Source organism: Spea bombifrons, chromosome 1, assembly GCF_027358695.1.
Source record: "Spea bombifrons isolate aSpeBom1 chromosome 1, aSpeBom1.2.pri, whole genome shotgun sequence".
NCBI classification, from domain to species: Eukaryota; Metazoa; Chordata; class Amphibia; order Anura; family Pelobatidae; genus Spea; species Spea bombifrons.
In genome coordinates, this window is record NC_071087.1 from 90,826,895 (window position 1) to 90,848,357 (window position 21,463).

General features: G+C 39.6%; 1 protein-coding gene across 3 annotated transcripts in view; it reads right to left on the bottom strand.

The window, feature by feature from the left end:
* The window catches only part of FSD1L (fibronectin type III and SPRY domain containing 1 like), a 32,352-nt gene extending 18,645 nt beyond the window's left edge, over positions 1 to 13,707 (bottom strand). For all 3 annotated transcript variants that reach the window (XM_053465871.1, XM_053465870.1, XM_053465868.1), the window contains exons 1-4: positions 13,506 to 13,707; positions 2,004 to 2,099; positions 1,376 to 1,507; positions 102 to 203 (exon numbers count right to left, since the gene is read on the bottom strand). In XM_053465871.1, coding sequence (XP_053321846.1) covers positions 102 to 203; positions 1,376 to 1,507; positions 2,004 to 2,099; positions 13,506 to 13,520 — 345 coding nt within the window. In that variant the 5' untranslated portion in view covers positions 13,521 to 13,707. The remainder of the gene's footprint in view (positions 1 to 101; positions 204 to 1,375; positions 1,508 to 2,003; positions 2,100 to 13,505) is intronic.
* Positions 13,708 to 21,463: the final 7,756 nt, after the last annotated feature.

Genomic DNA, 21,463 nt, shown 5'->3' on the forward strand with positions numbered 1-21,463 from the left:
TAGTGTAGATGTCACTCACTCTTCATGCTTTTCTAAGAAGCAGTCACTGTGAATTTACAGTGTATTAGAGGAAGCTACGTCTTACAAACCACTTTTTGTACCTTATTAAACTCCTCAGGCTCCTTTATGTCCAGACTCCGTGAAGCGAATTCTAATAGTTCCTCAGAGCTCTCCATAGCATTTGTACACTGGCCGAGCTGATTCTGCAAACAAAGAACAGGCATCTCAATAATGCATTTGGTCAATCAGCTTTGAGCAAATCTCTGCAACTAAAAGGTTGTTATGACGGAGTTCCTATTTCATGCAATTATCATTAGTTTTATCTCAGCTTTTTCATAGATTAATTAATCTCTGCTAATACAACCCAGCCTTAGTTTGTGGCTGGTGTAAGAAAGACTTTATTATATTTTCAACAAAAAGACCACTGCTTCTTCTAAGGGAACCAGTAGAATTTTTGCTCTAAAGGGTAACTGGTAAAACTTCATTCCAGTTGCTTAATCTTTTCCTTCCCTTCTTTTGGGTGATTATGTACATTTCAATAATTCTGCTTTACGACTGGTGCAGTACTGCTCAAAAAGACTGGCCAAAGATGATATTGATGATGCATATTAGGTTATCTAGTAAATACTTTAGTTTATGGTTGTTACCTGAATGACAAAAAAATCTGTTGCCTTATTGTCCCCATCTGTGATTTGTGCCAGTATTGTTGCTAGAAGCAGCTAATCACCTATTCAGAGAAATGTACGACCTTCCCCACCTAATGCCCTAAACCATCTGGGCTCCCTTCCTTTGAGATGTCCACACTACCGACTTCTCCATAAACCCTCACTACAATCATACCATCCTTGGCCAAGCAGTTCCTCTCATTCCATATCATTCCCAATCAACCTACTAACGCAATGTGAGCACACTAGACAAGGGTCCTTTTCTACTTGTGTTTTAATGTGTGTATCTTGTTGTCAAACAATATATATTGTTCTTAGCTTTGTTAATAACAGATGATTAATAACCAAGCATTTTGTCAATCAAATTTTTTTTTTATTTCTTTTATTAAAAAAAACTGTTTTACTAAAAAATAAAGCACAATTATTAATTTAGGGTATTTCATTAATCTTAATTAACTGACCCTATGTATTGGCAACCTTGATTTGTTGTATTACTGCATAGAAAGTGACACTTGTGTATATGTATATACAGTGTGTACCATAATGTCCTAGACTATGGGAGGGTTAGCGTATGAGACTTGCATAAGTATTTTTCTGGCTTTTCACCTTTTTGCGAGTTATCCCCGCTCTGGATTGAATTGGAACAGTCGCCGACACCTTTCTCCTTTCGGAGCAGTTTGACTCCATCTTTTGGAGACGCGGGTCCTTACCTGCATCTCCTGTGTTTTATAGGCCTGTTCTTGCTTTATACTGTTAGTCATCTTCTCTTTCATCTCATCAAGCAGGGAATACAGGCTATCAAATTCTTCGTCCAACTCTGAAAGTACTTTTGTAGAGTTAACCTGCAAAGCAGCAGCACAAAGATGCATTTAATCACATCCCAAAAAACACACAAAAGCCTTCTATGTAATCTACGTTGCTACAACTAATTATAATGCTACAAACACTTTGATCACACTTGTAACAGCATTGTTCTATGAGATATCATCAGGGTAGTACTTAACTACTTTAAGTTGTTGGTCAGTTGGGAGTTGAGTTACGTTATACCGATACCTAGAAGCATGCACCTTCCTTCTACTGTGAGAAAATGTATAACTTTTTTGTAACCCCAGTGTTTCTGATAATCTATGAAAGAAATGGTATTAATAGCGTGTAAAGATCGAGTTGGGGCTGTATTCTATTACCTGCCCTAAAATGTATAACCGTTTTGTAGACTGAGAGAAGTGTTTGTCTATGTGCAAAATGGTCACTCATTACTTGAGTTAAGTTTTCCTCTGGTAATAGAATAGTATCTTACTAAATTCAGTGGGAGAGAAATAAGTAAATGGCGATTTCTACCTGAACACCTTTTAGTCTGTGGTTTAGCGTGTCAATAAAATTCTGGATTTCATCATTTTTGTTGGCAAGCGTCGTGATTATCCTCTGCAAAGCTTCCTGAACAGAACAGAGATGAAAAGTTAGTGCATTATAAAAATAACCAAATCCTTTTGATGCACTTTAACGCAGTTAATAAACAAGATGGCTAGACATATGGATAGTGCTAATACAGTTACGCAGTGAAAGCACCTCCTCATTCTGTTTGAATTGCATTATAAAAAAGTTTAAGGTCATTCTAGAGTAGACAAATCTTTGATTATTTTTTTGGATGAGTGTTTATGCAGGTAACCCTACCCAACTCCTATTCTACGCAGACTTGTCTAGTCATGGAAATAATATCACCATTCTAAGAAGTCAGCATGCCCAATCTGGAAAATGTCTTCATAGCTGAGATCCTGCTTTAATTCATTTTCTACTTATCACTGCATTTCTAGCTCCGTAATGTTTTTATGAACTGGTACTCAAAACCATACTCTGTATTTAAAATGCCGTCTTACTAATGACATGTTCTCATCTCGTACAACATGCTTGTATTTGCAGCAATTGCTTGAGCACTGCTGGAAAGTCTGTTGTGGACATAGGTTCCCAGATCCTTCTCAATACAGGATTTCCACAATAAGTATTCATTTAATATACAGCATACTTGGTTTTCTTCCACAAATGCATAATTTGCATTTAAATAGGTTGAAACTTGACTGCCGTTTAACTGCCCAGTTTCCTATATATTGTCTAAAGCCCTCTTAAGGGAGATGACATCCAATTCTGATTTAATCAACTTAAATACCTTTGTAGCATATAGACATATTGAAGAGTTCCTTTCAGCATCATTGAAGATCATTTGTGGGAAAAGAATGGAACCACAAACACGAGACATAATGTGCATAGTAACTAGTAACACTCACTAGTGCTAGAGCAAGGACTTGAGTTTTGTTTTGTCTAACGCTAATATGCTTATTCAGCACTACTCATTTTAATATCCATGTTCTGCTAAAGATTGACAAAGTACTTACTATATAATCTCTTAACATAAAATAAACCATTTAAATTAAAGCCATATAGAGATTTTTTTTTACTGTTTCTGTAAAGCTTTTGCATTTCTATGAAGCACCAAAGAAAATGCGAGAAGGGAGAACATCATGGAATTTGTCGTATATTATTAACATATGACAATTGTTAGTTTGAGAATCCAAGCACCAGCTTCTCAAAAAATAAGTTAACTAAAACAAAGATACCAATAAGTACAACCACCTATGTGCAGCTGCATGTATGATGCTACACAGCAAAGTAGCGGATTACCGAGGAGATCTCATTACTACACAGTAATAATCCGTAGGACAACACAGTTAACCAGATCATACAGTCCATCTGGGAGGAGTTCACATTTGTCTGTATATGCAAAAGCCTTCAGCTCAACCAAGGAATTAGTTGTCAAGTAATCCTCCGTTTTAAAAAAACAAAAAAGGGTATATTTTGTTTAAAGAAAAAAGAATGACTGTTTTCTCACTAGACCGCCATGTTGGGTGTACACATCTCATGTGCAAGTTTTTCTTGCTGTCTTATACCTCCTGCACTGTAAGATCAGATACAGTGACATAACACTAATAGATGACCTAAAGCTTTCTATCATGCAGCTAGTATAAGCAAAGACGTTTCATCTGCTTAACTGCAACATGAAATATGAGAAAAGGTAAGTACACACAGTACTACAAAAGTATGTGTTGCGGAAATAACTGCCATTACTCAATCTTGATGATTTCCAAGTACAACCGTTCCTGAATTCTTTGTAACATTATGTGCCATCCATAAGCGTCGCTAACAGTGCTGTCAACACTTACCTCTTACCGTGCATTTTGACATTGTACTTATTAGAAAAGATAAAATAAAATGGAATGCAGGAACACTTACTGTAAATTAATCAAGGATTTATATAATAACTATAAGGATATGTTTTAATAGGGCTTGACATTGAGACAGCCACAAATCGCAGGACCCCACCGCCTCCCGGCAGCGCATAGAAGATAAAGTCGGGGAGCAATTTCTAGTCTTTATGGCGACCTGGCACATGGACTTTGTCAAGACTTGTTAAAGTGACAGTCCAGTCATTACTTGTAATGCAATGCTAAATGTCCGCTTTAAATTTTCACTTGGTTCCCTTTGTGAATGCATGGAGGGATTCTGCAGAACTCCCACCTAAGCATTTTCTCTTTCCCCACCACACAGCTCTTAGACTTGCAAGAGATGCCAACAACATCTCCTACTTGCCAAGGAGAACGTGTGGTATGCTCACCACCAGCCAGCTCTACAAGCACCACCAAAACAGGATCACGGACTGGAGCTACAGCTGTTTCTTAAGGAAAGTACTCATACAAAGTACTTTTATATCCACTCTTCATTGGTGGGTCTATGTGGTACACCAAACTGTCCCTTTTCATATGAACATAAGAAAATTAGTATTATGCTATTCTAAGGAAACCAATACGTATGGGAAGGAAATAACTTGGTGCAAATATTGTGCTTGCCGTATTGTGGTTGTCTGCATCCTCCTACAAAACAAATACTTTGATGGGTGCAGTATTTGCTTGAGTATAAATGCACAAACAGCAAATAGTGGGGGTAAAGTATATCACTACAGTGACTGGGCTTACACAAAAGATAGACATTTAACTACTGTACTCATGAATCACGAGGAGCTGGCACATTTCTATTTTACGAATATATACTGGTAGAATATGATTGTTATAGCTGTCATTTGCTTTTATGTTTTACACGAGATCTGCCATCTTGCAGCAAAGGCATGGTTTGACGAGTTTGATTTGGAGGAATTCAAATGAAGTTCAGGTCATGGCTCTTGAGGGCCATTTAACACCTTTTTGACAAATTTGAACGATGATTGCGAGCCAGGCCTTCACATCCAACATCAGTGCCTGACCTCACAAATGCACTTTTGGCTAAATAGACTAAAATTCCCACAGAAATCTTGTGTGATTTCTTCTTCTGCTTTCTGTTAGCCATAAGGGGGTGCAACTCAATATTAATGCCACAGTTTTGGAGTGGGATGTAGAGCCCTGCACAGCACTGTTTTCTTAATCCCACTCCCGCTGAATTTCTGACAATTACCGACCGCTCCCGCAACATATGTGTCCAATCCCGCTCGCTCCCACAAACATCATTCACAAACATTAATTCCCTCATTCGCAGATATCAATCATTCACAGATATTCATTCATTCCCTCAATCATGCATACTTGTTCCTACAAACTCCCCCACACCCTTACCTGAACTGCAAATTTCCAGCGCACTCCTGCAAGGCGGCCTTTGCGCTGCTTGTTACCCCTGAAATACAGGTATATGTCGCACCGGAGCAGAAGATGAATTTCTTTAAGACTGCTTTACATTAGTTGTTTTGTATTTTAACACTCGCTGGGATAAACAATAACTCCCAAAAAAGAAATGTAACGTATATTAAATGTATGTCGCCACAAAAAGCTTCTGTTCTGTATTTGCTTTATGGGCAGAAAATATTGCAAAAGCTTTATTATCCTACCCTAAATAATATAATCAATATAAGGAAAGGTTAGCACATGAGATGAGTTACAGTATAAAAGTCATGAATTTCCATGTCACCTTGGTAGCACCAAGTATCAACAATCCGAAGGACCTTTTGATGTTCCTATAAATTATCCAAATGAAAGAGAATACCGACACACCTGCAGCATATATAAACCATCCCCTGTCTGAGAAAAAAGACTAATGTTTAAACAGCCATAAAGAGCATTCTGTATATGCATAAGAAATGAAAATCATTCTAAACAGTGCACCTCATATAAAATTGGTATTCTGAACAGTACTGTCCACTGTTTAATAAAACAATTAATTCTAACAAGAATCCTGATCTGAGTAGAATGGTAGGAAGCAGGTAGCAAAAAAGCATGTTTTAATTGCTTGTGCAAAAAGAAAATGGGGCTCTCTAAGCCAGTCCACGATTTTCAAGCAGGGCTAGTCTTAATATAATGCATACCTGCCAACAGTCCCGAATATACTATGACAGTGCTGTGTTTTTTTTTGTCCTGTCAAATTTGGGTCTGTCCCGGAATAAAAATACTGCCTATGCACAGCGCATTACACACAGCCTAAAAGTATGTAAATTACCTCTAAACTATAGAACTCAATGCTGCAGGACCTCAACCAGAGTAGTTATAACAGTGATGGGGTTTATAGCACTCAAGCAGATGCACCTAGATTTTTTTTCTTTAGCGTAATTATGGAATTTAAGCTCTTTTGTGTGCCTACGTTACGGTAAGGTGTGTACTGTCACCTGTGGGATTCATGTGATGTCTACACCCAATTTACTAAGGGTAAAGGCTTTTATGAAAATTACCCTAATAAAGTTGGCAACAAATATATAAACATAATATAATTGAGAGTTTTGGTTTGGTAGCAGTATAAACTGCTTTGTGTGCCCACTATGTAGGAGGTGAGAGTAGGTTCTCACCCTATTGAGAGTGTGCCTTGACGTGGCGGGTGAGCTTAATTATGCTTTGGCCATTTCATATAACCAAAACCTCTCATTTATATTATGTTTATATATTTGTTGCCAACTTTATTAGGGTAAGAAGCGCAGACAGTTTTTATTTTTTGTATACATTGTAAGCCAATACACTGTATTTGCAGCATGCTTACACCTGTTTGGTAGGCCTCGTATTATACATTTGTATTATTTGAGCCTGAGACTAGCTTAGCGCACCGACATTTTTTCTTTTCCCTTTTTATGAAAATTATTTCATTTTTGTTACTTTTTACACACCTATGAGGAAACAGAACACGATTTCAAAAAAAAAATGTTCCCCATTATATTGTCATGGGATGAAATTTTTACCTTAAACTAGGTTATCCATGAGTTATCTTAATCTGTCCTGAAAAAATATGTTTCTATAAGTAAGTGTAAGCTCTTAAAGAGCTAAAATGAGCTTACACCTAAATATGGGATGGCCTCCTGAGGTGAAAACGTGTCCCAACCCCAGGCACTCGAAGGGTTAAAACATAATTTGGAATGCGCTGTGTCCATACAAGACAAAATGGTTCTAATCGTTACTGACCTTCCTAATCACTTTGTGACCTTTGTAAGTTAAATCTGTGTCCAGGGCTTTCTTAAGCGTTTTTATATATCTCCTGTAATTTGCTCCAAAGTAATTTAATACCATTCATTCCTGGTGTACTAAAGCTCTTATTCATAGGCTAAGCGTGTACTTTAAAGTAGCTCTGATACAACAACAAAAAAAGACATTCAACTAGGAATAAAAATGACTATACATTGTGTTGATATTTTAACAAACCATGTTTGCACTTTCTTCTCCTGTTTTCACCTCCGTGACCCTCAGGGATAAAAGCGAAGCTGCTTGCACGGTGTGCAAAGAGCTACAAGGAAAGGCTCCATGCAAGGTAAGAGTGTGATGTATGAAATGTGATGTGTGAGGTCATAAGCTGTGATTGATAGAGTGGGGGTAAGCGTGTGTGCTAGTGTGTAGGTTAGATAGTGGAGAGGGAAGGTAAGGGAGGGGCTGGTGGATCACTAAGCTGTATCTGCGAATCCCCCCCCCATCCAGAAGTTAACTGCCCTTGTCCCGACCTATCGCTTGCAAATCTATAGACACACCACATCTTCGCTCTCTAGGATAAGTAAAAGTGTACAAGTGTTCTCCAACACTTAGTTTCCAATTTCCTGGCATCAGAAATAAAGCATCCGAGTTGAACTCTGCTGGAGTATATCGCTATTAATAGTACAACAGATGAACATAAGGAAAGTGGACAAAGACGTTTCTGTCAAAGGGGCATCTGAGGGACAAATAAATGCACTTCTATATTAAATTACAGGAGGAAATGTTCAAGCCAAACTTGTTACTGTTGTCACATTCTACAATGTTGCCTCAACGTTCTCTTTTCATAGATGCTTCTGTGACGCTCAAGTCCTCCTGACCCAGATAGACACAGTGACCAATGTTTAACACTCCGATAAGCAGGATTAGTAAAATCAAATGAATTCTTCACCACTCTATTTGAGGCATTATAGTCACTATATATAAAAAAGTGCAATGGTTTGAAAAAATGAACAAAAGATGGAACTGTGGTCTTTTTTTGGTGTGGAAAAAAGCAAAACAAGAATTCAGCGAATACCATTAAAAAAAACAAAAAACTATTAAAGACATAAATATTGTGGATTCCGTCACGCTATATGGCCGTATTTAGCCCTTTTTTGATGTGGGCAGGGTTATATATTTATACATACCATAGAGTAAAATAGGGAAAACTAGGAATAATAAGTGGATCACAATTCAGGTTAGAACCGGACAACACATCATAATGTATGCATCTCCCCAATAGCTACATAAAACGTACAAGTAACAAAATGCCTCAAGCACACCGGCCAGCAAATTATTGAAACGTACGGCAATTGTCCAAACAGCACAATTTCTGACTCTGGTTTAACATTTCTGTCCGCCGAGACGATTACTTATCAAGTGAATCTGCAGACTCGCATTACAGCAGTTCCGTCACGCTTGCTTTCTGTAGCACTGAAATGTCATCCTGTAGTAATGCGATACCCAAAACATCCACGTATACAGTAAGTGTTATATAGATACACACGTTAGTTTTTCCACCAACACTTTCCCTGCTGGATACAGCTACGGCTCGTTTTTTTTTTGTTTTTTGTTTTTTTTATTGAAAGTAAATGAATGTTTTTAGGTGGATTTCCAAAATATACAGTATATCATTTTAGCTGAGAGCTAAAATTAAGCTTGTAAATTCATTGAAAAAATATCTTTAAAAGACTTTTAAATATTATTTTTACCTGGATGTCACGTTTCTCAAATTTTACATTTTACAGTAAATACATCTGTGTACAGGATGCTTAAATATTAAAGCCATAAACTATTTTTGTTCCATGAATCAGCATGATTATTCCTCCCCATTAGGTTTCCACTGCTACGTTGTTAAGTTGCTGATTGATTTGGTCAAACACCATAGACAATTAGACAAAAGAACTCCTGTCAGATGAAATTTGTCAAGGCATACAATATCAGCGGTGTCTACAAAACTTTTACAGTAGATGCATATTGGAGTCTATTTTGCATGGACCCCAATGTATTTATTGCACACAAAGTCTAGTTTTCAAACTCCAATGACTAAAGAATGGAAGCAGCAATTGGAGTTGATGCAAAATGGACTAGAGCATCCATTAAAAATATAATTTTGGGACTAGACTGTTACTTTAATGATTCCAGACCGTTTAGGGCCCCTCTCTTTCGAGACATTCTGTGTTCTGCATTCCATGTCTTTTTACACGACCGATGCAGCATAACATACATACACAGCTTGGCACACCCTGTTTACCGGCTGTGTAGAATGTGATTAGGAGTGCTAGCAGGACAGCTTTAAAAAAAGGCCCTGAGCTAATGAAGGAGAGATTAAGAGGGATTTGGGTTTTAAGGCTGACAAGCATATTAATTGAATTACAAGATGCTTTTTTTTTTTTTTTTATCATCTCTACTGATTATATGGTCAATTTGGCAAGACCAACATATGCTTGGTGGACATTAGCAAACTAGCTGCTGTACAGATATCATATTAAATGTGCAAACACCCTATTGAAAATGATGTCCATTTTCTCATTCATGACTCTACAAATGTTGAAATGGGTCCTCGAACCGATGGGCCTTCTGTCCATCACCAAGTGATGGACCTCTGAGTGCACCCCAGTCCTGGACACATACATTTTGTATGTTGTTGACAAGATCTTGGAAAGCGCTACACTGTGCTATGTGTGGTGCAAAGCTGTGTAAACCAATTCCCTTGTGTGAATTCACAGACCTCATCCTCGCATATGGCAGGGAATGAACTTTACATAACGTAACTGACATGACAAACGCTTGCAGCATCCATAATGTATGTAATTAACTGAGTCATTGATTCCTTTTCTGAGCTTGTACATCCCGCAAAGGTGGTCAACCTACCTAAAGGACAAAGTCGTGCAAGTAATCTCTACCTTCTATCCATACATCTGATATCATCAAACCAACTGCTACCCAACCAAGTAATCAAGTACTGCTGACTTGTTAGTGATCAGAGCTTTTGGTCTTTTTATTTTTTTTATTTTTATTATTTTTTTACCATGATTCCCTTTATAATGTTTTGTGTCTCACAAACAAATTGGGCTTCAAGGACAGGTGGTAGGTCTTTCTGATCCATGATCATATAAATCCAATAATAAAAATCAAGAATATTTTTAAACAAATCCTCTTTTTGCAAGTTTACTTAAAATTTCTTACACATCAGGTGCCAAGGCATAATTAAAAACAAAATTACATTCAGCAACATCACCCAGAGGTCTTTTATGTTTTAGAAGGCCAAAACAGTCCCTTACATATTACACTAATATTATTTTAACAACTTTGGAGGTTGAGGGCAGTTTTTTTACTTTACTCTTTTTTTTCTTTTTTGTTTTATTTCATTCTACTTTTTTGACCTCCGGAATCTTGTCCCCCTCCCCCCCTTTTGATGTCATGATATCGGAATGTATTTAAAAATCTTAATTGTGTCACCTTTTTCGCAATAGATCATTGATGTAAGATTAACCCTTATTTTTAAACAAAAAATCTCCAAAACAATTAAACTGAGTGAAAATCTAAAAGAGTATTTTTTATAAATAGTTGTGAAGGAAACATCTAGCTGATCTTATCATATACTCCTCTTACATGAGAAATGTGCACGGATTAAACACCATCACCTCCAATGAGGCACTGATCAATAATCAAGTGCTTCTTACTGTACATAATTAATAGGGATATACTATACCACAGGACTGGTGCTGCAAAGTTGTTTGGAATTTAAAAATGTAAGAGGTTGGGGGTGGGAATGGATTTCTACTCTATTTGACCTCGACTACCACTGGAACATCAGACATCTCTTGGGTTTACCTGGGTGTGCACTCCAATGAGAAGCACAAAAAAGCGACTTGGAAAATAGAAATAAATTATTATGCTTACTACGACAATTTGTAAATTCTCAACGCTTTGTTTTAAATTCTACGTCAATTATGTAATATAGTTAAAGTCTTAATGATTAGCACCCTGGATGCATTTGAGCTATACACGTAAATTTCTAGCTGTGTAACATAATTGCAAAAGGGATTTCTAATGATCAATTAGCCTTTTAAACTTGGATTAGCGAACACAACGTGCCATCGGAACACAGGAGTGATAAAAGGCCTCTGTACACCTATGAAGATATGTCATTAAAATTAGTCGTTTCCAGCTACAATAGTCAATTATACCATTAACAACATCTTGGCTGTGCAAAAACAAGGACATTTCTAAGTGACCTCAAACTTTTGAATAATTTCATAATTTGCATAGTGTACATGTCCATGAATACACCCATTCTTGTAGGTATCAGGACCACACTACTTACATGATTGAGGTTTTTTGAAGAGACGGCAAAAAGCTCATATACAGGGGTTACTCTCGTCAACTACTCTGATAGTTACTTATTGTGTATGTATGCAATATTACTTCACATTAGGATGCAACTGTGTGGCTAAAGGTGACCTTAAGCATTTCTCTATTTTAATAATAAATATATTCGCATATTTCACCAAATGTATGATATATTTACTTATTTAACCCCTTCACGTAACAGAACGTCAAATTCAGCAGAGCGCGCCGATGAGCCAGAAGAAGTTTGGCTTGATTGCTCTGTGACGAGTAGGAGAAGAAAATATATGAAGAATGTGTTTTGCTATCTTTCGGCTAATCATGTAAGTATGCTATCAAAAGAAAGCTCTATCTGTCCTTGAACATAACAATAGATAGTTTTACATGAGTACATTATCCAAATGGGAATGATGGTTGAACCGGCACATGACAAATATTGAAAAATTGTACTCAAAAAGGAATTAAATATATATTTTTGGGCATTTCCCTATTTGTAATAATAGCTTTGAGGAGCTGTCTTTTTGCAAATGAGCTTGTACCAAAGTGGCGTTTTTGTAGTCTGGTAAAGCAATACAGGTTTAATGTAAGTATGTGTGTGTGTGTATATGTGTATGTATGTATGTATGTATATATATATATATATATATATATATATATATATAATGGTTTGACACATGTTATGTGTGGTATGGACACTTCTTCAGACAATTTATGCACACTGTCTTATGTTAAACAAGAATAAGACTTAGAAGTTTTAGGTTTTTCAACAAATACTCATTTGTATGTATCTCTCTATAAACTGTGACATCTTTAGATGTGAGAAAAGTCTATTTATGATTGATATGCACTGCACATAGAGTGACCTTGCCTTATTTACCTAATCATATTTTGGTAACATGTTTTCAATGTAAATACCCCTGGCTACGGCGGCCACCAACTCCCAGATGCGTAGCAGCAGTTTAAATGACCGCAGCATCGTCGGTTTCCTCGTCAAATGATACTTAGATTTTTGTGTTGACTGTTGCCAAGGCGATTGGCTGTGTTCATCACAAAGCTGGTGAATCTTTTTAAATGATTGTACTGGTTGCTCCACAATGTTCAGTCCCCTTGGGGACAATGAAAAGGATGGGGAGGGGTGATCCCAAGTTCCCAACTAGAACACAAGGAGACCATGGCACAGCCCCGTAAAGTGTATGAATCCACACCCTGGCCCAGTGTTTTTACCCATGCTAGCATGCACCATCACTATAACCCCTAAGATGCCAAACAGAGCCAGTCCACACACACACCCTGATGATATCATAGCCACTTCTGCCTCTGCTCAATGGATCCCTGCATGCACAAAGATACCCTGCCCTGATACAATGCATGCAACGAGACAGGTGCACGATGTGGCTCTGATCGCAAAGAGAACAAAGCTCTGTAAATGAGAAAGAGGAAGCACACACTCGGTGTATCAGAAGTGACAAGATCTGCCTGGTGTGAAGCACATCCGATCCACGCCCAGGATGCCCCAGCACGCACACCATCCCTGATCCTGTATCAGGACCAAATGCAGCACCCAGCCACCCCATCCTGGTACCATTACCCCCCACGGTGCTATTCCCCTACACATCTATAGTGCCTTTAGCCCCAGCTGACCTCTTCAGCACCAAAGAGGTGGTTAGCAAAGTAACCCTGGTTAACTCTTTAAGTTCCACAGGAGTGGCAAACTCTTAGCATCGCTTAACGGGTTAAATCATCCAATCTACTGATGCCCTATGCTTCTTTGGCAGCGCGCTGGTTAATTCCTATTGAGGCCAACGTGTGGCATGGCCTCCACCAGCCGATGTCTATAAAAGCTTCTGATAGGGCAGGGACGCGAGAAATGAATGGAAGGGCTGCAGCTATTTATATGCACAGTCGCGCTGGGTCTATAGCAAGTGCCCGGTGCGAGCTGATGCAAGTTACTGTACAAATGAATTGACGCTCTTACTTTTTGTGTATCCATGGCCAGGCCTCTGGGCTCCTCCAAGGCTTTTGCGGCAGAAGATGCGTGGAAGTGGATAAAGAAGAAATGACTTGTGTGGATGAGTGAACAGCGCCCAGCAGCTCCTCCTCCTCTTCAGTTCAGCGGCTTTGGTGCTTTCAATGCAGGACCAAGGAAAGAGAAGACAGGCCAACCACCGAGACTACGAGGAGGACTAGGCTAGATGGCCACCCGCTAGTAATCATAGAGTACCGAGTGAGCCTGTGACGTCAACGGATGTTTTAGTGTGAAGCTATTAGATGCCATCGCGGAGGAGGGCGAGCACTTTTTCATGCTTGTGAATTATCTGCTCTCACTACGGAAATTAATAATAACAACAAGAAAAAGGTTCCTTAAGTCTGTCACCTTGTTTTCTTATTTATTGCTTGTCACGATTTTTGTATATATCATGCACAGGTGAATCATTGTAATTTGTTTAGTATAAAACTAATCTTATTATTGTTTATAGGAAAGCAAAAGGTCTCTCCCTCATTAAATTATTTTAATAATCGAAAAAATAATCGGTCAACTGATAGATTATGAAAATAATCGTTAGTTGCAGTCCTACTCTTAAAGTTTCGAGCTCAGACTTCGGGAGAAGGCCGGGGTCCTAGCACGACCCATTCCCCGCCCACTTACGGCGGCCGTCGCGCCGCAATGGAGTCTTCATCTCCTGGAGCTGTGCTCCTCAAAGCTATGTGGAACTCCATCCTTTCCTTCTGGAGGGTTCTTCAGGAGGGTCGGATCTTCTTGGTCCCCCCATAAAGATGGGAACCGCTGTAGTCTCCAATGGGAAGTGATGCACAAAAGGACAGCCCACATCCTCCCCAAAAAGATTAGGCTTCAGGGAGCCGGTTCAACATTACAATATCCAGTGAGTGCAAAAATCAGTGTCTGTTACTGTAAAGAACTTATAAAATCAAAAAGTGCAACAATAATTGCCACCTTAAAAGTGCCATTATGGCCCTAAAAGACCAGCAAAAGACCAAGATTGCGTAAGAAAATCATCACTTGTAAGGGCAAACTGCACATGTTAGATACCTGCACAGAAGAAATGACAAAGCCATGCCTTTGCACAAATGCAAATCGTATTAGACAACCTTGGCAAAGCAAAAGCAACGCCTTATAACTTGCCTTATGGTAAGTCCCCACTCAGGAACACCTGAGCAAACATAGTCTGTTGATCAGACTAATACTACTCAGGGAGATCATGACCCAAAATGGGGATATTTCCCCTGCATGAGAGATCCAACAATGTATGATATGTTCTTTGTGGAGAAGGACCAAGAAGATCGAGCCTTCTTGCAGGGCTGAGGGGAGTCCAAACTTAGATGATGAATATTGAAGGATCTTGTGTTTTATTCTGACCCTTAACAGACACTTTGGCACAGTTTAACCACTGAACCTCTGGGCTTCAAAAAAGCCACTTTTATTGTTGCCCTTGCAACAGATCTCACACACTTCAAACTGAATTGTGCTCACATTTATGCAAAGTAGCCTTCCTATGCAAATGAGGTACCCATGTAACGGTTGGGAAGGAATACAATAACTTATGTCCAAATATTAGCACAAGTATATTTTATTTTGCTTATGGTGCTTTGTCATTTGTGTTGCTCACCATGAACATGCTAGCTGTATTCTCAGATTAATACAAACAAAAGTTCTTATGGTGTTGGTTGAGGGGGAAGAGCTGCATTCTGTCGCTAAATCCTTCAGAAAGGGTAGGACCCCAGGTAGTGATGGCCTGCCCATAGAGCTATATATAGTTCTGTGGGACCTCATCGGCCCGGACCTACTCAAGCTGTATGAGGGGGCGGCAGAAGGATCTTGTACAAACAAGGGAGAGATGTGACTGAACTAAACTGATGTCCCATTTCTTACTTTAATGTGGACTACCAGGGGCATAACTAGAAACCACAGGACCCTAGGGCCGCCCAACTTTTCCCACAGTGCAACCTTTCCCCTAAACCGCTTGTGAGTGCCACCTTTGCCCCTAAGCTGTTTATTAGTGCCGTTCCAACTCTCATTGCCTATGCCATCTTTGCCCCCAGCTTGTCAGTGCCCCACAGTTTATCTTTCCCATCATTGCCCTCAAATAGCTTGTCTGTGCCATCATTGCCTCCAAGCAGCTTATCTTTGCCTCTTGCCCCCTCCCACATACTCTGGCGCCCATACCAAATGTAAACACATTTACACAAGTTTACACATGCTTATACTTACTAACACAGATTCTAACACACACACCCCCTCTCACAGCCCTTTTATATACACGTTCATGCTGACACACAAACACGTAAACTTATGCTAACATACACTTCAATTCCACTTACATATACATGTTCACATACAAACACACATCTATGCTAACACAAACACTTCCATGCTCGTACATACACTTTTACATACATACACATTCATGTTAACACAGACTTACACTTACAAATTCATGCTCACGTATACTTATATATAGACATTCATGCTCACATCATAACCTCTCCCTCCCGCTTGCACCTTCTCCTGCAGTTGTCGGTGCGCTGCTTGCACATCCCTTTGGCCAGTATTAGGTCACAAAAGTATTTGTACTGATGGATTTTTTTCTTTTTTTTTGCAGCCTCGCATTGAGAGCTACTTTATGGGCTCACAGCAACAGCTTCCAAATGCGAATTCCACACCTCGAATCAACTCCTTAATTGATGAAGAAATAACGAAGGAATAGCCCATACCTGTCCATGAAACAACTTTTGAATCAACCTCAAGATTGTAAGCTTGCGAGCAGGGCTCTCTCCACCTAATGTATCGGTTTGTCTTAGTCCGTCATCGCCCTTGAATATATGTATTGTATTAAGCGCTGAGTAAATTGTTGGCGCTATATAAATAAAAGATAATAATTGTCCAATTACTTTTGGTTCCTTGAAAAAGAGTGGGCTACATATTAAACTGTAATTCCTATACCCTTCCTCCAATTAAGATGTGAATACCCTCAAATTAATGCAGAGAGGCTGCACTTTAAGTCCATATTCATTATTTAACTGTAACTTAAATTTATTTTGGTATTCAGCCAAAATAACAAAACTTGTGTCAGCATCGAGATATTTCTGGACTTAACTGTACATGGTTAGCATTTAGCCAGTCTGGCCACGGTTGTTTTGTTTTTTTACAGCTGGCCAGGGAAACACCTATTTCAGTTTGACATCTATTCTGTTTGTCTGCTAAATACACTCACTCGCCACCTTATTAGGTACACCTGTTCAATTGCTTGTTAACACAAATAGCTAATCAGCCAATCACATGGTAGCAACTCAATGCATCTAGACATGTAGACGTGGTCAAGACAACTTGCTGAAGTTCAAACCGAGCATTGGAATGGGGAAGAAAGGCGATGTAAGTGACTTTGAATGAGGCTACAATTCGCACAGGCTGTCAGGGGTTTAGTAGATGGAACCCTGTATGCAAAGCTGGATACGTAGATAAGAGCCAGAAGCGAGGTACCTTTAGGGATCAAGCAAAATTGTGGTCAAGCCTAGCAGAGGTCAGTGCAGGCAGTGTAGGTTCACAAACGAAATTCAGGCAAAGGGTCAAAATCCAAAGAGTAATATAATATATATAGCCGTAGCAAGTATACCAAGAGCACAGTGTATGTGAGCAATGTGGATAGGGAGAGACTCAGTTTTATAGCAAGGAGAGGGGTGCACACCCTTCTGACGTCATAATGGGACTTAATTGACCCATCTGTAATATCCTGCCTACCTTTCCTTTAAGAGGCTGTCGGGCACGAGGACTTAAGGGGTCTGTGAGAGATGGAGGCATTCCTTCCTCTCGGCCTGGACGGCCCCTCCTCGTGTCTCCATGTGACTCGTGGACCGCGACGTGGATAGAAGGGCGCGGCCCGTCGTCGCCTGTAGAAGCAGCATGTGTCAGCCTGCCAGCGGGGTGAGCACGCCGGACCCCTAGCCGAGCACCGTCTTGTCGGCGGTGCGTATGGAGAGGAGGATGCGGGGGGATCGTGACACTGGTTCACCAAAATTGGACAATGGAAGGCTGGAAGAACGTTGCCTGGTCTGATGAGTCTTGATTCCAGCTGTAACATTGATATGACAGGGCCAGGCTTTGGCGTGAACAACATGGTGTGGATCCATCATGCCTTATATGAATGGTTGAGGCTGGTGGTGTAATGGTGGGGACATTTTCTTGGCACACTTTGGGCCCCTAAGTACCAATTGAGCATCGTTCAAACGTGACAGCCTGAGTATTGTTGCTGACCATGTCCATCCCTTTATAACCACAGTGTACCCATCTTCTGATGGCTACTGCCAGCAGAATAATGTCACAAAGCTCACATCATCTCAAACTGGTTTCTTGAACATGACAATGAGTTCGCTGTACTCCAATGGCCTCCACTGTCACCAGATCTCAATCCAATAGAGCACCTTTGGGATGTTGTGGAACGGGAGATTCACATTATGGATGTGGACCCAACAAATCTGCAGCAACTGCGTGATGCCATGTCCATATGGAACAAAATCTCTGAGGAATGTTTACAGTACCTTGTAGAAAGTATGTCATGAAGAATGAAGGAGGTTCTGAAGGCAAAAGATGTACCTAATAAAGTGGCCAGTGAGTGTAGAGTTCTTTGCTGACTGCATCAGACAGAATTCTGAGATAAGAAGAACCACCATGCAAGGAGGAACACATGAGACAGCAATGAAGACCTTGCCCTACACGGAGTGCATGATCACCTTCTGTGCAGATTGCAAGTCAGTGCTCATCCAGACATACAGTACAAGGACTGGGAAACCAGAGACCATGCTAACATTGGGATCTGTCTTTTGACCTTTTGTCTTCTCTACAGACTTCAATCAAGATCCCAGAGGTCCAACCAGAGCAGGTTTCACTGGACCTTTGGTCCCCTAAGCTCATCGGAGTCTTTGGAACAGTCTATTGCTCCTTAATGTCGCAGCAGAAACTATTTTGAATAATGGGACATCGAGGAGGTTGGCCAATACATACAAGAGCATGTCATGGATGGCTATTAAGACCCCCCTATGGACATTAATGCATGTTAGGGGCTATGCAGTTACAGATACTGACCACAGTGCATCTTGGCAGAAGAGACCTACATAAATTGGTTCAACCATTGTCCTTTTGCACTGGCTTTGTTGAGATCTGTGGAAAGCAAACTTAAAAACTCTGCACATGAGGAAGTTCCTCCCCTATCACTCCATTTTGTATGGGCTCTTACTGGGAACCCAGACTGGAGGGCACCATTTGTCTTGTGTTAAGCATGCCTTTGGAATGTCTGCAATTTAATATGAATTAGACAACATATCTGCAAAGGGCACCTCACTGTTTTGGTTATCAGCTTAGTAGCAAATGGTCACATGTAACCATCAGTGGAGGAGAGACAATTTTTGTCCTTCATCTCTGTCACCATCTCAGAACTATGAAGTTTCATAGCAACAAGGTAAAAACAATGTCATGTTATCAGATGCTAGAGTTTTAAGTACCATGTTGTGACATGTCTCTAAGCGCAATCAATTCTATGTATAGTCAATGCCATGCATACATATTGTATTGATGAATGGTATTTTTGAGCACACTGGTCACCAAAGCAGACTCAACAAAGTTTCCCTGTTGGAAATTGCTGTATAATATAGAACTCTCTAAATATTTGGAAAACTATAGTTGTATGCAGAATATACTTGGTTATGCCATTATAAATATATAGAAGGCTGACCAGATTAATACTGACCAGGTGTATACCAGATGTATACTTAAAGGATGTACCATAGAAATGCAACAAATAAATATTTCTTTATTCAATTTTTTACCCCAAATTTTTCCCATATGTTTTTTCAACAGTAATTTACTTATGTGCTGTACCTGCACATTATGTTTTGTTTTTTTTAAGACAAGTGGGGCTATGCTGTGATTCCATATATTTTTACCTATTGTGGACCTAACAGGACAAATCTTTTTCAAGCTGTAAATTTGCCGGATTTGATATGCTAGCTCTATAACCTTAATAGAGTTCACAGAAACCAAAAACAGACCTACAAAATATTGGCTACAGAATTTCACTTAGGTCATTTTTCATGCCGGCATTTCACTCCAACCTCCCCCCCCCCAATTTGTAGCAAAACTAAATGTAAGTTTTCACACACGTCTTACAATGTTGCTGTGACATTTTCCCATAGTATATCAGCAACTAGTAAAAATATGTACTCCAAGTTATGCACAGCAACAATACCACATGCACCACATAGATTTGTCGTGTTTTGAGAATGCTGCCATGCCAAAAGCAGACCCTGCGTATTTCAGTTTACAAAGAGAATTTTCAAAGAATGCTTTACTGTACCCATGTCCCATTTGAGGAAATGTAACAGTCCTCGATTTGAAAGTACCCTGATAAAAAAGTAGGCAGTATTTCTGAAACATAGACAACCCAGGGTAGCTCACTGAGATAATTCTGTTACTTTTATTACAGCCATTTCATGGCCAAATTCCCCCAAAGTTCGGGGGGGGGGGGGGAAGTAGTGGTGTTGCAGAAGTCTGAAGATGTTTTCTGCCTAAAGATAGCAAGTAACATATTGGATATTATTATTAGCAGCAGGTCCTGCAAAAATATGTGCTTTGGTGGTCTAGAACAGCAGCATCTCCTTTAATTCTTGAGGGACATATCAATGCAGATGTGCTGTTTAGGGACAAAGTGTTTTTTACCCTCTCCACCAAGCACTAATCTATCTAAACTGCCCCCATTTTCACTCCCTTCAACATTCCCAGTACAGCCCTCCAAAAAATATCTAGACAAAAAAACTCAAAAGAAAAATCAACAGCAGAGGTCAGTGTAACATGCATTACAGGGATCCAATGAGAGAAACGGGAAAATGGAATGAAACAATTGTATTTGGGTCTTTGGGTTTACATACAATTTCGAAAATATAATCAAAACCATACAAGTATCTGCGCACCCAAATAATAAGTGAGTAAATTATATGTGCAACACAAAAATAATATGTACAAAGATACCCTTCCAGCGAGAGTTCCCACACACAGTATCCAAAAGAAAATATGAATGTACTTTCAGTCTTTATCTCCTTCATGATTAGTGTGAGGCAATCAGAGGGAAGGGTGCAAATAGTTAACACATGGTGATTGCTGTGATTTGTGACCACATGAGCAGTGAGCCATCTTATTGGTCTTGAGAGGTCTTCATTAGTTGTGAGGTAAAGGTCTGCAACATCACTGGGTGAATACAAAACAAAATCATCAATCTTCATCATACTTATGTGCCTTACATGTCCACAAATTATCATATAAGATAATAAGTAATACACAATGTACAGGAAGCATGGGAGACATAGCATACAAACCCTATGGTCAAAGTCAAGTTATACTTGTGGACCAGTGGTGTATTCTGGCCGAAGCCGACCTAAGAATCATTCAGCCCATCTAGTCTGCCCATGTTTATGATGTGGAGGCTCAGACCTTAATCAGTCCGTGGTCTTGTCTTTGATTCTGGATAGGTTTATGCCTATCCCATGCATGTTTAAATTCCCTCACTGTACTAAGCTCTATCACTCCTGCTTAAATAGAAGAAGCATGCATAGGTGTTTAAGACAGTGGAATGTCTGCTGGATACAAGGTTGGTCATTATGTGCTTTCCTCTTTTATGTGTGAAAAGGCGTTATACGTACACGGGAAGGGGTTGCTTAAAATAAGCTAGCATACCTAGGAACCGTCGCTGGTCGGTTTTGATGCCTGAATCCTCCGGGGCGCCTCAATCCCCACCATCTTTTGGCTGCATCCCACAAGAGGGGAGCAAGTTTCTGGAACCTAAAAGCTCTCAGGTATGATGATTTTGTTAAAACGTTCAGGGCTTTAACCTTGACACTCATTGGGCCTCTGCACACAGCAAATAATACATG